At 54.7% G+C, this 15,520-nt stretch overlaps 3 protein-coding genes across 9 annotated transcripts; 1 reads left to right on the top strand and 2 right to left on the bottom strand.

The window, feature by feature from the left end:
• The first annotated feature begins 8 nt into the window (after positions 1-8).
• On the top strand, positions 9-9,027 carry LOC114868417 (tyrosine-protein kinase receptor UFO). The gene is made up of 16 exons (XM_029171972.3): positions 9-97; positions 169-284; positions 1,141-1,324; positions 3,396-3,535; positions 3,620-3,764; positions 3,883-3,900; positions 4,190-4,319; positions 4,407-4,498; positions 5,021-5,116; positions 5,254-5,331; positions 5,678-5,770; positions 5,977-6,098; positions 6,472-6,581; positions 6,794-6,953; positions 7,302-7,438; positions 7,503-9,027. Exons 2-16 carry the CDS (start codon positions 267-269, stop codon positions 7,966-7,968), a joined length of 1,989 nt encoding a protein of 662 aa, XP_029027805.1. The 5' UTR covers positions 9-97; positions 169-266; the 3' UTR covers positions 7,969-9,027.
• A 22-nt stretch (positions 9,028-9,049) lies between these two features.
• Positions 9,050-11,225, bottom strand: LOC114868418 (galectin-4-like). Of its 4 annotated transcripts, XM_055513852.1 has the most exons (12): positions 11,147-11,225; positions 10,952-11,040; positions 10,670-10,874; positions 10,455-10,568; positions 10,345-10,371; positions 10,228-10,254; positions 9,971-10,003; positions 9,878-9,904; positions 9,765-9,794; positions 9,591-9,679; positions 9,349-9,514; positions 9,050-9,264 (listed from the first exon to the last, which is right to left on the bottom strand). In XM_055513852.1, exons 1-12 carry the CDS (start codon positions 11,186-11,188, stop codon positions 9,118-9,120), a joined length of 996 nt encoding a protein of 331 aa, XP_055369827.1. In that variant the 5' UTR covers positions 11,189-11,225; the 3' UTR covers positions 9,050-9,117. The 4 variants fall into 4 exon arrangements, with proteins under 4 accessions (XP_055369827.1, XP_055369823.1, XP_055369826.1 ...); XM_055513848.1 differs by having other exon boundaries at positions 9,050-9,514; XM_055513851.1 differs by lacking the exon at positions 10,228-10,254 and having other exon boundaries at positions 9,050-9,514.
• A 729-nt stretch (positions 11,226-11,954) lies between these two features.
• LOC114868675 (galectin-4-like) lies at positions 11,955-15,429 on the bottom strand. 4 transcript variants are annotated; one of them, XM_055514257.1, is made up of 14 exons: positions 15,272-15,429; positions 14,739-14,827; positions 14,384-14,594; positions 14,193-14,306; positions 14,088-14,111; positions 13,972-13,998; positions 13,708-13,899; positions 13,468-13,503; positions 13,266-13,301; positions 13,156-13,182; positions 13,037-13,066; positions 12,640-12,728; positions 12,359-12,524; positions 11,955-12,282 (listed from the first exon to the last, which is right to left on the bottom strand). In XM_055514257.1, exons 1-14 carry the CDS (start codon positions 15,311-15,313, stop codon positions 12,136-12,138), a joined length of 1,230 nt encoding a protein of 409 aa, XP_055370232.1. In that variant the 5' UTR covers positions 15,314-15,429; the 3' UTR covers positions 11,955-12,135. The 4 variants fall into 4 exon arrangements, with proteins under 4 accessions (XP_055370232.1, XP_055370233.1, XP_055370234.1 ...); XM_055514258.1 differs by having other exon boundaries at positions 13,468-13,499; positions 13,740-13,899; XM_055514259.1 differs by having other exon boundaries at positions 13,468-13,499; positions 13,770-13,899.
• Between the last annotated feature and the right edge of the window lie 91 nt (positions 15,430-15,520).

Here is a 15,520-nt window from a genome sequence, read left to right as displayed (position 1 = left end):
CACTGCTTGTGTCCAGGGCTGAACCGGACCAGCACCTTCTCCTGTGAAGCCCACAACCGCAAGGGCGTGGCCACGTCCGGCTCCGGCACCATCACCGGTAGGCGCCGACCCGCTGCAGCTCCGCTGCGGCTCCGCTGCTCCTGACGTGCGCTTCTTCTTTTTTTGCAGTTCTCCCGTCGCCGCCGCGCGACCTGCGCGCCGCGGACGTCACCCAGAGCAGCCTGCGCCTGACCTGGCAGCCCGGGTTCGGGGGCGACTACCCCATAATGCACTGCTCCGTTCAGGTGAGCCCGGGACCTCGGCTTTGGGGCCTGTTGCAGACTTTGGACTTTTCAGGGCAGGAAAGCGCGCTTTGCGCCTCCCTGCTTTATTCCACCAGCAGGAGATCAGGTTTCCTCCTCCTGGACCAGCGCAGCCGCTCCCTCTCTCTCCCTCAGACAGTGTCTCTCGGCCGATCCTGAGAGGAGAGGAGAGCGGAGCCGAGCAGCACCACCCCTGAACGTCTGGTTCTAATAAAGCTGCCCCTCATAGCTCTCGCTGCTCTGCCCCCCCTCACCCCCCCCTCCCCGAGCAGGGAACAAGGCGAGGGGCCGGAACGGGGCAAAGATCTGATCGGCTCATTGTGCGTTTGTAGAGAACGAACAGAGAAAAGAGCAGAAAGCCAAGAAGGGAAACAGGAAGCGGCAGTGACAGCAGGTACTGCGGGTTCTGAGCAAGAGAAGAAGAATGCGACTGCAGTGTGACTCAGCGCTGAGCTGTCACACTCAGCACGCTTGTTTGCAGACGAGCGCTGACTCGTGGACTTTCTCCCCGTCGTCCACGTCTGCTCCACCTGCTTCACGACGACCCGCCTCACGGGTTCTGGTGGAACCGTCTTTCATGTGGCTCCGCGGCTGCTGCGAGGACAGATTCTTTCCTGCCTCGTGTTCCTCTTTAAGCGCGTTTACCACAGGGTCTTTGCAGAGCCAGCGGGTTTCTGGCTAATGACTTCTGCTTTCATTGCACCTTGCTGAGTGTGAGTCACGTTCAAAACGGCAACAAAGCAGCTTTTACGTGAACGACCTGAATGCGCTGCTCTGCAGCTCCTCACTGGGTTTTCATTGCATAGAACTTGACTTTTCCCTTATCTGCGTCCTTCAGGCCAAACATCAGAGCGACGGCACAGAGCGGCTGATCCACAACCAGAATGTGGACGTCCCTCCAGCCGCTCACCTCATCGAGGACCTGGAGCCTCACAGCTCCTACGCCGTCAGAGTGTCCTGTCACAGCAGCCAGGGCGCGTCGGCCTGGACGGCCTGGGAGCAGCTCCGCACCAAAGAAGGAGGTGAGAGACGGAGCAGCGCTTGTTTCCACACGGTGTGTGTGTGTGTGTGTGTGTGTGTGTGTGTGTGTGTGTGTGTGTGTGTGTGTGTGTGTGTGCCGTTCTCCAGTGAGGCCAGTCTGGAAGCCAGGTGGGATTTTCCATGCCAGCTCATGCGCCTCCGTCTCTGGACGAACAGCAGTGGAAAGTGCCTTCACAGAGAGCTGCTGCAGCACGGTGATGGGGTTTTCCACAGTGAGGACCCAAAACACATCAACACGGCATTTCATGAAGTGAAGAAGGGAGAAGTAGCCGCCTCCTCCGCTTTCACTTCTCCTTTTCACCAAGTTATTGCGGTCATTTCGTTTCAGAGGAAAACTCCTGTTTGGCCACAGTGGCTCTGCTCTGGTCTGATGAGAAGCAGGACGCAGGCATGTTGGCTTCAGGAGGTCAAAGGGAGTGGGAGAGGAGGCGGCGCCGCCTCTCATGTTTTCCACATCTTCTGTGAGCTTCTCCCACGAGGCTCCGCTCGAGTCTCTGCTCCACGTATGCGTTTACGCGTCCTCTGGTTCAAATCCTCCCTCTGAACCGGTCTCTGTCCCAACCCTGAATCCTGTTCATGCAACTGCTAATTTATTGCCTCAGCCTCAACACGTGACCTCGCTGCTTCATCTCTCATTTGACCTGAGGCGACCTGTGATTTTGCTTTTCAGGGCTTTTCACAGCGAGACACTGTGGGAAAAACAGAGCTGATGGTTGGAGGCGGCGAATGAAAGGAAAAACGGGGAAATGGGAAAAGGGAAAAAGGGGCGCGTTGAGAAAACACTTATTTTGCTATTTTCCCAAAGCTCTGGATTTTCTCCAGAGGCTGAGAGAGTCAGGGGGGTTGGGGGGGGTTGGAGTGTGTGTGTGTGGGGGGGGGGCAGGAAGCCAGATGACCCGTGTCGTCCCACAAACCCTGCAGAAGATTCTGTTTTCCACATACAATCATCTTCACTAGTGTAAATCAGACGTGCGTCTGTACCTGCACTGATCACAGCCGCTGTGACTCGTGTTTCACTGTCAGCAGAAAACGCGTTAAACGGCTCCATCTGTGAAGCCAGCGCTGGAACACGGACGTCCCCGACTCTTCTGGCTTATTTGATGACACTCACATTTGTGCTTCATGTGATCTGAGCCGTGTTTTCTGTCGAGTGCTGAGCTCGGGTTTATTTATAGAGAACAGACTCAGAGTCTGGTTTTGGCCCAGAGACGATGGCTTCACACACGAGGAGGACGAGCCGACGGGAGGCTTTTAAAGGCTCCTGTGCTTCCAGAGCCGCCGTCAATGTGCTGCAGCTCCAATTGTGGCTGCAAAGTCTTTGTTTCTCAGCGTCCGACCAACATCACGGCTCACGTTGAGTTCTGTCAAAACTTCATAAATCTCAGTCCTGGATTTGAGGCTGTGACGTCAACTCAGGCCAAGGCTCCATGACAACAAAGGGGAGAGGAGCATTACGACACTGAGGGCAGGGAATGGGATGGATCTGAGCCGGACGGGAGACGAGGGAGAGAAAGGGAGAGTGGGTCAGCAGCCGAGTGGAGGGGTGAGGAGGAGGGGGAGGAGGAGGAGGGGGAGGAGGAGGCAGATGACGAACCGCTGGCACGAGCTCCACTCGGAGCCACATGTGGAAACCATCAGCCGCCAAACGCCTCCTGATAACATCACCGTGGGCCGGGCGCGGTTCCCAGACTCTCACTGACCCGCTGTTTGTGCGAATGAGTGCGAGTGAAAGACAAAGACAGCGAGCGCGTAAACAAGCACTGCGGCCTCTTCACCAGCGCTTCCTGGATTTCAGTCTCATCCAGAGCCACAGCGGCACAAACACACACATTCCTCCCACTATTCCTGGCCTGGGTGAGGTTCCTGCTGCCAGCGGCCTCTCTCGCCCTCCGCTCCGGGGCGATCAAAGCCGGACCGGTCCACGGGCCTCGGCGAAGCTGCTTTTCCGGGTCCGGGCGCTCAGGCCTCGGCCCACGGACCCGTCATCCTCGGCCTCAGAGCCGCTTCGACGCGGAGGCCGGTCCCGTGTAACTCAGCGTCTGTGTGTTTCAGTGCCGGACCACGCACCCGTCAACGTGAGCGCCGTGCTGAACGGGACCGAGGTTCTGCTGACGTGGGAGAGGCCCCCGGAGAAGCTGAACGGAGCGCTGCGGGGCTTCAGGGTGGAGTACAGCACGCCGGGCAGGCAGCAGGTCAGTGGGCTCAGACCAGCGAGCGGTCCGGTCCGGTCCGGTCCGGTCCGGAGGCTCCGGCTCAGCCTTTACTTCCGCTCACAGGTGCTGGTGGACACGGGCCCGGACGCGGAGCTGCTGCTCAACCTGTCCGTCCCCCTGTCCAACGTGTCCTACCGGGTGTGCGCCTACACCGGGGCGGGTCCGGGTCCCTGGACCCCCACGCAGACCCTCACCCTCATCGCTCCTGGTAGGAAACACACACACGCTTCACCAGCAGAGGAGTTTTAATGATCAGAGACCGTGATGTTTTCATCCTGAACTACAAAATATTGACCTCATTCCTGTTTTGTGTTTGCCTCCCACAGAAATCGGGGAGTTTAGAGGTGAGTCATTGCTCTCTGCCTTTACTCACCACGTCCTATAAACACACTTCTCCCAGTGACACAGTGAGACTGGAATTGAGCTCATGAGGCTTATTCCACCACACAGCTTCCCTTTCTTCTGTCCTTCAGAAGAAAACGGAAGGAAGAGAGAAATGAGAGGAGCTCAAAGAGAGAGAGGGGCCTGAAAGGGGGGAGGGGGGAGGGGGGAGGAGCTGCTGTCTGCTCGGTGCAGTGCAACCAGGCACATGCAGCAGTGAAGCAGGTGATGGATCAGTCTCTGCTCCCTCAGGTCCGTCCTCGCCGCCCGCCTTCTCCTGGCACTGGTGGTACGTGGTGATGGCCGTGGCCGGCGCCGTCTCCATCGCTGTCTTCATGGCTGTCTACGTGGCCAAGCTGCGGCGCAAGGAGACGCGCTTCGGGTGTGTACGCTGCTCTGGGGTCAGCTGGCGCCGCCAAAGCGGAGGAGAGCACCGTCGTCTCACTTCCCAACTTCCGCTTGTTCACAGGGAAGCGTTCGAGCCCATGATGGAGAGCGGAGAGCTGGTGGTCAGATACCGCGCCCGCCGCACCTACAGCCGCAGGACCACAGAGGCCACACGTGAGTCCTGAACGGGACGTGCCCGGACTCAAACTAACAGCAGCTGCACAGGTGGAAGGGAGTCCGTGTCAGAGTCCTCGGCGCTGACAGATCTAAACCTGTCAGCACATCCAGGCTCACGTTCAAGCCCTGACACGGTCCCGGGGGCTTCACTTATCTGTGTCGTCCTCGTACTCAGGTTTCAGCTCACAGGACGTATTTGAACACACGCCTGATGCTGCACACATCAGCTACTCACGGTCACGGCAGACTGTGCTGAACATGCCTGACGACCGAGCACATTGTTGTGCAACACGTGGCAGATTGATAGTGTAGCAGCAGCTGTGTGTGTGTGTGGGGGGGGGGGGGGTCATTGCCCGTCATACCCGGTCCAGATGTGAAAACATCGGCTCGGCTGTTTGTGGCTCAGCAGCTGCTCCCTGAGGGATCACGCCCCGTCCCACACCTGCACGCAGCTCCGCGGCGCCGCCCTGGTGGCCCTTGTGTTGATTGAAGTGAGTTTAACACGTTCCTCCTCTCCAGTGAACAGTCTGGGCATCAGCGATGAGCTGAAGCAGAAGCTGCAGGACGTGATGGTGGACAGACATAAACTGACGCTGGGGAAGACGCTGGGAGAAGGTGAGCGTTTACTGGTGCTTTGTGACTGGGCCGATGTTCTGACTGTGTCCACGCTGACCTCTGACCTCTGACAGCGCTTCTCCTCTGACCCACATTGACTGCGGTGAAGGTCTGATGACGCTTTCGTTCCCTTCCAGGGGAGTTCGGCTCGGTGATGGAGGGGCTGCTGACTCAGGAGGAGTCTGTTCTCAAAGTAGCTGTGAAGACCATGAAGAGTGAGTGGACTGTTCTCCACAATGGTGGCCTTCAGCGCGAACACAGGCCGCTTCATCCGCGGGTCAAACATCAACAAGTGTTATGGGCAAAAATCTCACTTTTGTGTCAGAAAGCTGACAAAGACGCGGCCTGTGGGAGTTATTGGCAGAAGAAAAGGTCGACCCGGCGCAAACGGCAGCGCCAAAGTAAAGAGGACTGTGAAAAAGGCCCGAAAGATGCGTTTTACAGGACGGAGAGAAGAGAGGAGCTGCTGTTACGCTGCCAGTTGAAACCCGGCGTTTAAATAAGCAGCGCATTCACTCCGCTGCATGAATATGTCTCACCTGGGCGCCTTCTCTCCTCCAGTTGCCATCTGCACCCGCTCCGAAATGGAGGACTTTCTGCGAGAGGCCGCGTGCATGAAGGAGTTCGACCACCCCAACGTCATGAGGCTCCTGGGTGAGTCAGAACCAGAACCAGAACCAGAACCAGAGACAGGGAAGAAGACGGACTCAGCGCTCGCTGTGTGGAGATCAGACCCTGAATAATGTGTGTGTGTGTGTGTGTGTGTGTGTGTGTGTGTGTGTGTGTGTGTGTGTGTGTGTGTGTGTGTGTGTGTGTGTGTGTGGGTGTGTGTGTGTGTGTGTGTGTGTGTGTTTCTGCAGGCGTGTGTCTGCAGACGGTGGAGAGTGAGGGCTACCCGTCTCCTGTGGTCATCCTGCCCTACATGAAGCATGGGGACCTGCACAGCTACCTGCTCTACTCGCGGCTGGGAGACTGCCCCGTGGTGAGAGGCTTCACCCGCTTTAATGGGTTTGGACTTTAGAAGTTCACACGTCAGCAGAAGTGTAAATGCGTTCCCACCCACTCGAGCCTATGACAACACTTCATACGTGTCTGTCAGTGATATCTGCCCTTTTACTTATTAATGGGTGATGTGGCTTTTTGCTGAGGAGCAGGGTCCATAAACATGAGCCTAATCTAAACAAGACCTGTGCAGAACGTTGAAACGGTTCTGGAGCGGTGCCGAACCCAAACTTTCCCACAGGCGAAGCCAGTGAACAGTTGAGAGAACGGTGGGCTCTAGCGCCCCCTGCTGTGCAGAACATGAAACACAGGGGCCGAGTGACAAAGCTTCCTCATCCCGTCTTATCCCGCAGTACCTCCCGTCTCAGATGCTGGTGAAGTTCATGACGGACATCGCCCGAGGGATGGAGTACCTCAGCAGCAAGAACTTCATCCACAGAGACCTCGCTGCTCGCAACTGCATGTAAGCGGAACCCTGCTTCCCTGCTGAGCCTTTCACTTCCTCCTCTCACTTCCTTAAAACACACTAAATGTAGACACCACAGTCAATGACGGTGGGAGAGCAGCCAAGTAGAAACCAGAGGTGATATCATGCAAGTATCAAACGAGCTGCTGGGGTTGAGTAAATGTGGAACCACAGCATGAACGACAGCCTCACGCCGAGTCTCTGCTCAGGCTCAACGAGAACATGAACGTGTGCGTGGCCGACTTCGGCCTCTCCAAGAAGATCTACAACGGGGACTACTACAGGCAGGGCCGCATCTCCAAGATGCCCGTCAAGTGGATCGCCATCGAAAGCCTGGCGGACCGGGTGTACACCACCAAGAGCGACGTGGTGAGTGTGTGTGTGTGTGTGTGTGTGTGTGTGTGTGTGTGTGTGTGTGTGTGTGTGTGTGTGTGTGTGTGTGTGTGTGTGTGTGTGTGTGTTGTCTGTGTGTGTGTGTGTGTGTGTGTGTGTGTGTGTGTGTGTGCGTGTGTTTGTGTTGTCTGTGTGTGTCTGTGTGTGTGTGTGTGTGTGTGCGTTGTCTGCATTTGTGTGTGTGTGTGTGTATGTGTGCGTTGTCTGCATGTGTGTGTGTGTGTATGTGTGCGTTGTCTGCATGTGTGTGCCTGCGTGTGTATTTTGACTCCAGAGCACATGTTGAGGCTCAGACTGACCCCTTCTCCGCCTTCTCTCCGTCAGTGGTCGTTCGGCGTCACCATGTGGGAGATCGCCACGCGCGGCCAGACTCCGTATCCAGGCGTGGAGAACAGTGAGATCTACGACTACCTGAGGCAGGGGAACCGCCTCAAGCAGCCTCCAGACTGTCTGGACAACATGTGAGTGCGGCTCCTCCGCTGGTGCGTTGATGGAAGCAGTAAGTGACGGCGGGTGTTTCTGCAGATACTCCCTGATGTTCTCCTGTTGGCTGCTGAGCCCGAAGGACCGGCCGTCCTTTGAGTCGCTGTGCTGCGAGCTGGAAAAGGCCCTGGAGCAGCTGCCGGACGCCCAGGACCCGGAGGAGATCCTGTACGTCAACATGGACGAGTCGTCCGCGGAGCTGGGGGCCGTGGGGGGCCGCGACCCCCTCGGGGCGCCGCCCCCGCTCTGCCTGAAGGGCCTGGACTCCGTGACCACGGTGGAGGTCCACCGGCCCAACCGCTACGTGCTGTGTCCCCAGCACGAGCCCAACCGGGCCCCGTGCGGCTCCCTGGAGAGCCTGGAGCTGCCGGCGTCGTCCTCCACTGCCACGCTGCCGCTGCAGAGCCCGCTGCACCCCACCCCCATGCCCACGCCCACGCGGGCCCCCACGCCGAGCGCCGAGCTGCTGGACGACAGGGACGGCTCCAGGAAAGCGCCCTGGCAGTGACTCCAGACTGTTTCACCAAAGTGTGCCGTCGTGTCTCCAGGTCCAGCACCATCGCACGCCCTCCGTCTGAGCCTGGTTAAAACACAGCAGCACCGGGGCAACGACGCCCCGACGCTGCAGCAATAAAACACGCCACAGCTGCTGCACCCGTGAACAGGGAGGCTAAAGCTAACGCTAAACCAGCGCACACTGCCAACTCAACACAACCCACTCAGGAGCCTGAACCTTCCAGCAGGAACCAGAACCTCAACGCGTCTCCAGGTTCATGACGGAACAGCTGTTGCTGTGTTGAGTCAACACTGAACTTCTAGGTTCGCGGCGTCTCCTGGAGCTCGACTGGCCGCCGCTGAGACACCTCTTCCCGTCCTGCTTCTGCTTTTTACTGATCACGTCTCAGGAAGCTGGACTGTGACGCACAGAGGTGCTGCTCAGATCAAAGGCTACAAACAGGACCAAGACGAGCTGCGGACACGATGCTCCTCTGCTGCTGAAGCACAGCGTTATTAGACGTTTTCTGATGCTGATCTTTGTTTTTCTGCAACTTTGCACTAATGTTCTTATAGAATTCCTGCCTCATTGCTTCTTGCTTTCCCATTTGTCTCTTTGACTCATGCAGTCTGTTGACCGGAGCCACACATGGACGTGAACGCCTCACGAGGCCTTTAGTGTCTCTGTGAAAACAGGCCTGCACCAGCACAGGAGGAACCTGCCTCCAGCTGCAGCTCCACATTATGCACGCACTTATTTTTATATATAAATATGTATATACATGTGATTTGTGTTTGATGGACCTCAGTCCAACACGCTTTGTGCTGTTTCCACTGAGTCCTGCAATAACTGTGGTACTGTTTAAAAAGACGAGACCAGTCACATTCGAAGCCTTAAACTTTGTCATCAGTGCCTTCAGAGCCAGTATGTTGAATTATAATGTGTTTGATTATGGAACCAGATTTGTACTATAATGACCTTTTTATTATCAAGGTGATGATTTGTAAACACTTTTTTATACAGTACCTACAATATTTTGAATAAGAAATAAATGTGGTCATTTTCGATGCGCTCGGGCCCCGTCTCATTCATATCAGAGCTGCTGGTGTTTATTGCTTCAGCTTTGAGCTCCAACAGAAGCGCGCGTGCACGTTCCACAGGTCAGAAGTGGATGTAGGAGATCTGCACGTCGCCTCCGATCTCCAGCATGTCGATCTCGCCGCACGACTGGAAGCGGTGCACGAAGTCGAACAGGTGCTGCCCGTTCACGAAGACCTTGAACCTCCCGTTGCCGCAGCGGATCGACATCTGAGGAGCAAGAACGGACACGTGAGGACCTGCAGAACCACAGACAGAACAGAGGAACAGAGCGGAGGAGCGTTTGGCGCTCACGTCGAAGTACTGGCCCTCCACGAACGGGCTCAGGCTGAGCTCCCGCTCCTCTTGGCCCCAGCAGCCGCCGATCATGCTGTTCCTCACCACGATCCCCTCCTTCACCCGGGGGTTCAGGTGGAACGCGATGTCCCGGGATCTGCTCACCAGGAAGTTTATGCTCAGCCTGTAGGACACAAAGCACAGGTAGAAGCAGGTTCTGCTCAGCACCGGCTGCGCGGACGCTGGGCCGCGACACGCACTTCTCTCCTCCGTAGGGAACCAGGCCTCTGATGACGACGGTCCGCTTTGGGAACATGCCCCCTGGGACCACGCTGGAGAACGGCATGGGCTGAAAACAAGCAGCAGAGCAGCACTGGTTACAGCGAGCGGCCCAAAGCACTGCGCTGGAAGCAGAAGCCGCAGGCGCTACTCACGGGGCTGTAGATGGGCTGGCCGGACATGCCCTGCATCACATCAACACAACAACAGGTCAGAACGTGAGCGTGTGGGATACGAAAGCGTGCTTCATAAAACATGATCTGCTCACCGGCAGCTGAGGTCCCGGGAACTGGCCCTGACAGAACAAGCACAGGGTTTAGAACCAGCTGCGTTCATTCAGATGAAGTTAAACAGTACTTACGCCCACTGGACCGCCCATGCCGGGGAATCCTCCCTGCAGAGACACGCGTCTGGAGGTCAGGACTTAATATGACTGACGTGTGTAACTGTGTAACTAATGCAACGCAACTAATGGGCAGTATCAACAGTAATTCTCATTTCCCACCAATCATCTTTTGCACAGGTTTTTAGGGAATGTTGTTTTTGTTCTTCTTCAAAAGAATTTCCCCATTGTGGGTTAACTAAAGCCGTATCTCATCTTAACTACAGGCTACTTACTCCCATTCCTGCTTCTGGGTATCCGCCCTGCAGAGACACAGGTTGAAGGTTAGGACTGATGATGATGATGATGATGATGAAGTTACTATTTGATGACGTGTTCGTGGTTCTACTTACTCCCATTCCTGCGCCTGGGTATCCGCCCTGGGCATCATCAAAGACACGCACGGTTCAGTTAAATACCGTGATCAGTGTTACAGTAGTAGCTCTGTACGTGTCTCTCTCACCCCAATGACGTTGATGGTCTGGATGGAAACGTCTCCTGCGATGTGCATCGCACGCACTCTCTCCATAGGGATACGGTGTTTGAAGTGGTGGAACTCGTTCCCATTTACTTTAATCTGAGGCGCGCACACACACACACACACACACACACACACACACAAGCCATGAATCAGCAGAGTTGACTATTTATGACATAATGCAGTAACTGATGTCTGACCTTGTAGCCGTGTGACGTGGCTGAGATGAGCATCTCGAAGGCCTTGCCTTTGCTGAAGGGCATGCTTCGGACCTTCTCCTCCGACTCCCACGAACCATTCTGGCAGGTGTTGAAGACGACCTTGTCTTTGCCGTCGAAGCGAGGGTTGAAGTGCAGGGCGATGTCGCTGGACTCAGACTCTCCGCAGAGCAGGTTTATGAAGAACCTGCCACACACAGTACGGTAGTGAAGGCTGCGAGCGTCCTGAACACAGCAGCAGCCCAGACGTGAGGCCAGACTCACCTGTTAATGTGATGAGGGACAGTTCCCTGGAAGTAGATGGACACGCCGTCCCTCAGGCCTCCGTAGATGGGCCCCAGGTAGGGAAGTGCCTGCGGAAGCAGCGGAACACTCAGCCACAGGCTCGGCTCCGAGCAGCTCTGACATCACAGCGAGTGTGAGGTTGTGATTAAGGTGCAGAAGCGGGCGCGTACTCACCGGGTTGTAGATTGGCTGATAACCAGGAGGAGCGACGAACATGGCTGCAGCTGGAGGCGGCGGGCGGCTTGGTGAGGACCTGATCTCCGCTGGACGCCTGGTTTTATACGAGCGATCAGGGAGGGGCAGCGAAGCGGGGCCTGTTTACTTTGGCAGGACATGGCGTTAACCTTTGACCCAGAGGAGCGGCACAGGAAGCGCGTTAGTACTGAATCTACATCAGTGGGTTTAAATTCGGGTGGAACCGGGTTTTTCGAGATTTCATGATGTAAAAGCAACAAAGCGCTGATCTTCTGAAGGTCCAAGGCCAACATTCGCTCTGTGCTGCGTTCAACGCTAGGAGGGCGAGTGAACGAGGGCAAACACTCCTCGCTGCCATTAAGCAATCAGTCACGACCCACAGGTCTGCGTTACGAGGCCACTGCAGCCTTAAAGCAAACAGGACCTCAAGGCGCGGCGGTGAAACACGGGAGTGTCCAGACAGACAGGTGCGTTTTCTATTTGATCATGATAAAGTTCTGCCAAGGTCTGTACAGAACGGCACCGACGCCCAGAGGAACGGTACCTGTATGTTCACTGATCCTCATAGAACCAGTGTGAAGGCGTCGATGGTCCATAAACTAATATTACTGCATGAAAGGATAGCGTCGTTTAGGGAGGTCAGGTCTCAGGCAACTTTAATTTACTGCTACTTCATCTGCATTGGATTATTATTAGTAAATTCACCTACTGTAACCTGCACTTTTACTTGCTACTTACTGACATATAGTAGTAGCAAGTGAGCTTGAAAGAACATGACAGAAAAGAGTTTATTTATAAATGGCGGCTTCTGTTCAGCTTTATTGTTGGTCTCAGTGACATGAGATGTGCGACTGACATGTTCAGTAAACCAGATATGACACAGACGATGAGGACCTTTAATGCTCCGACAGCAGAAGCAGCATCGTCTGAAACAGACAGACAGCATCTGACAGAACCGCGTGAGCAGGTCAGACGTGGACGTAGGAGAGCTGCACGTCGCCCTCGATCTCCAGCGTGTCGATCTCGTGGAAGTGGTGGAAGCGATGGTGGAACTCGAACAGGAACTGCCCGTTCACAAACACTTTGAACTTGTGGCGCCCACTGCGAACGGAGATCTGACGAATGAAAAACAAAGACCCATGTTAAATACTTGCAGTGCAGAGCAGGTGGTGAGGTGAATGCAGCACTTACCTCGAAGTACTGGCCCTCCACGAACGGGTTCATGCTGAGCGCCGTCTCCTCCTGGCCCCAGCAGCCGCCGATCATGCTGTTCCTCATCAAAATCCCCTCCCTCACTCTGTGAGTCATGTGGAAGGCGATGTCCCGAGACCTGCTCACCAGGAAGTTGATGCTCATCCTGTAAAATGCAAAGAGGCAGAGACACAAGAGAGCTAACAGGGAGAACTGATGGCCATTAAGGGTGTGTGTATGTGTGTGTGTGTGTGTGTGACTGCACTGTCGCGAGTCCACACCTGGTTCCTCCGTAGGCCACCATGCCTCTGATAATGATGTGCCTCCTATGGATCATCCCCTGTGGGATCGCAATGGTGTAGGGCACCGTCTGAAAGCAGCAAAGGACCCAATAAGACAAGATAGACATTTGGAAAACACTATGTAAAGTCTGTAAAGTCCTGGGCGTCTGTGACCGCTTCAACAAATACCCAAAGAACATTAATGTAGACTTAATTCAATTGTTGTCTCTAAGTAAACAAAATCTCATTTTTACCAGAAATGAAATCACGTACATTAGTTGTACTGCAGTTTCGCCCTACCACCACCAGGGGGCAGGTTGCATCTATTTTAAAAATATATATATATTGCATTCTATGGCTTTTAACCTTCAGGATGAGAGCTAATAACTTTACTTACAGGGTGGAAGACTGGCTGCCCACACATGATCTGTGAATAGATTAACAGACATGAGCCTAAAAGTGAACCATAACCAGAAGACATGGTGACAACTTTATAACCTATAGCAGCGTTCTTACTGGCATGTCGGCTTCTGGGTAATCCCCCTGTGAAAAGACCAGACACTGGTCAACACAAACACAATATATTGTGTAAATGATACACAGAAAAATATGGGAGTGTTTCCTACCCCCATAGTTCCAGGCATGACGCCAGGATATCCTCCCTGCAAGAAGCACACGTCATTAAAAGAATAATACACACACACGCGCGCGCACACACACACACACACACACACACACACACACACACACACACACACACACACACACACACACACACACACACACACACACACACGCGGTTGGTTACAGTTGGTCTAGTGAACTTACTCCCATTCCAGGTCCCATCATGCCTGGGTACCCTCCCTGGACATCATTTAACACAATAACACAAGCAGGGATTAGTAGGAGAACTTTGAACATATCGACATAGTGTTTATACTGTATATGTTAGAGTAAAACCAAGTGTACCCCCATGACCTCGTTCAGGTATCCTCTCTGTTCAGAGAGGTTCAACACTGTCAGGAAACTGATTTGTGGCCAGGGAGACATCTAATCATCAATACTTACGCTCATCCCCATGCCTCCGCCCATCCCCATGCCTCCGCCCATGCCTCCGCCCATCATCATGCCTCCGCCCATGCCTCCGCCCATCCCCATGTCTCCGCCCATGCCTCCGCCCATCCCCATGCCTCCGCCCATGCCTCCGCCCATCATCATGCCTCCGCCCATTCCAGGGTCCATTCCACCTTGGTATCCCACCTGAACATCAAGGAACCGAGTTAGTGACGTCATCTTGAGCAGTTTGCTGTACTAAACACAATGCTGACATACCGCCATGCCACCTCCTGGGTATCCGCCCTGTTCAAGTAGAGAGCATGTTAAATCTTGTACAGTAGCGCGAGGAGCACTTCAGGGGTCCCCGGCATGTAATAATGACTCATACTTACTCCCATGCCGCATCCCATTCCACCCTATAAAGACCAGACAGCAGAGCTTAGGCCTGAAGCCATCAGACAAACATGCAACCCTTTATTTTCAGCAGGACGACTCACCCCCATGACATTAATGGTCTCAATGCGAACGTCCCCTGCGATGTGCAACGAGGAGACGGTGTCCATAGAGAAGCGGTGCTTGAAGTGGTGGAACTCGTTCCCGTCGACTAGGACCTGCAACAGAGCGATGAGATGAGAGCGGCAGCTCCAGCAGCAGGTAAAGCAACGGGTTCACGCCCGTCACTCCTGACCTTGAAGCCGTGGGAGGTGGCTGTGATCAGCATTTCAAAGGCCCGGCCTCTAGAAAACGGCATGCGGTGGATCTTCTCCTCTGCCTCCCAGCAACCTCCCCGGCAGGAGTTGAACACCACCTTGTCCCAAACCATGCCGTCAAATCGAGGGTTTAAGTGGAAGGCGACGTCACTGCTCTCAGACGGGCCGCAGAGCAGGTTTACAAAGAACCTGCAGGAGGGCGCAGAGCGGGCGAAGCGGGTTATCTCACACGCGTGATAAGCCGCGTGCAGGTGAAGCCAGCGTCCGTCACACAGGAGGTCACACCCAGAGCCGGTTGCCTGGTTCTGCACCCGCTACACCTCCAACACTCACCGGGTGGTGTTCTCAGGGATGGTCCCATGGATGAGGATGGACATCCCCTCCCTCAGGCCGCCACCAATGGGCCCCAGATAGGGAATGCACTGTGGAGGGCAGGGGAAAGCACGTGCATGTGACTAAACGGGTTTCTACCGGAGGACCGCGTGCTGGAGACAGTGACAGGTAGCAACCAACACACTGGACACCAGGAAGTGCATCAACCGAGCGAGACACATTATTTAACGCTACACTAACCATCACTGGCATATTAATATTGTATATAAACAAGCCACCGATACCGAACTGAACAGAAGCACTTTCCAACAAGCAGCCAGTTCTGCAGAACAACATCAGCCTGATAATGATGAGCTGCTTCCGGGCTGTTTCAGAGTAAATACATACTAAATACATGAAAACCCGTTTTATTCTTGAGCCACATTAAGTTCCTCTGGTGTCACAAACAATTTAAATCAGTTGCAATGGAAATACTGGCTTTTCTGCTCCGCATCTCGCTGCGGACGCACGAGCGCAGAGTGGAAGATACTTACAGGGTTATAGATCGGCTGATACCCAGCAGGACTGACGTACATGGCTGCAGCCGACGACACGCACACAACAGGCAACAGGCTTAAGCAACCGACGTTGAACACGGTGCTTATAGCGGAGCTGAGGGCGTGGCAGGCCGGGAGGCCACGCCCCCCGTCCCACACACCTGAGCTACGTCACCAATTAGACAGGAGAATGACGCACACACGAGGAGGAACAATACAGTTTAAAAAAGCTGCAATCGAAGAATA

The sequence above is a fragment of the Betta splendens genome, chromosome 13 (assembly GCF_900634795.4).
Source record: "Betta splendens chromosome 13, fBetSpl5.4, whole genome shotgun sequence".
NCBI lineage: Eukaryota > Metazoa > Chordata > Actinopteri > Anabantiformes > Osphronemidae > Betta > Betta splendens.
The sequence above is the reverse complement of the archived record's forward strand: the minus strand, read 5'-3'. Positions and strand labels throughout refer to the sequence as shown.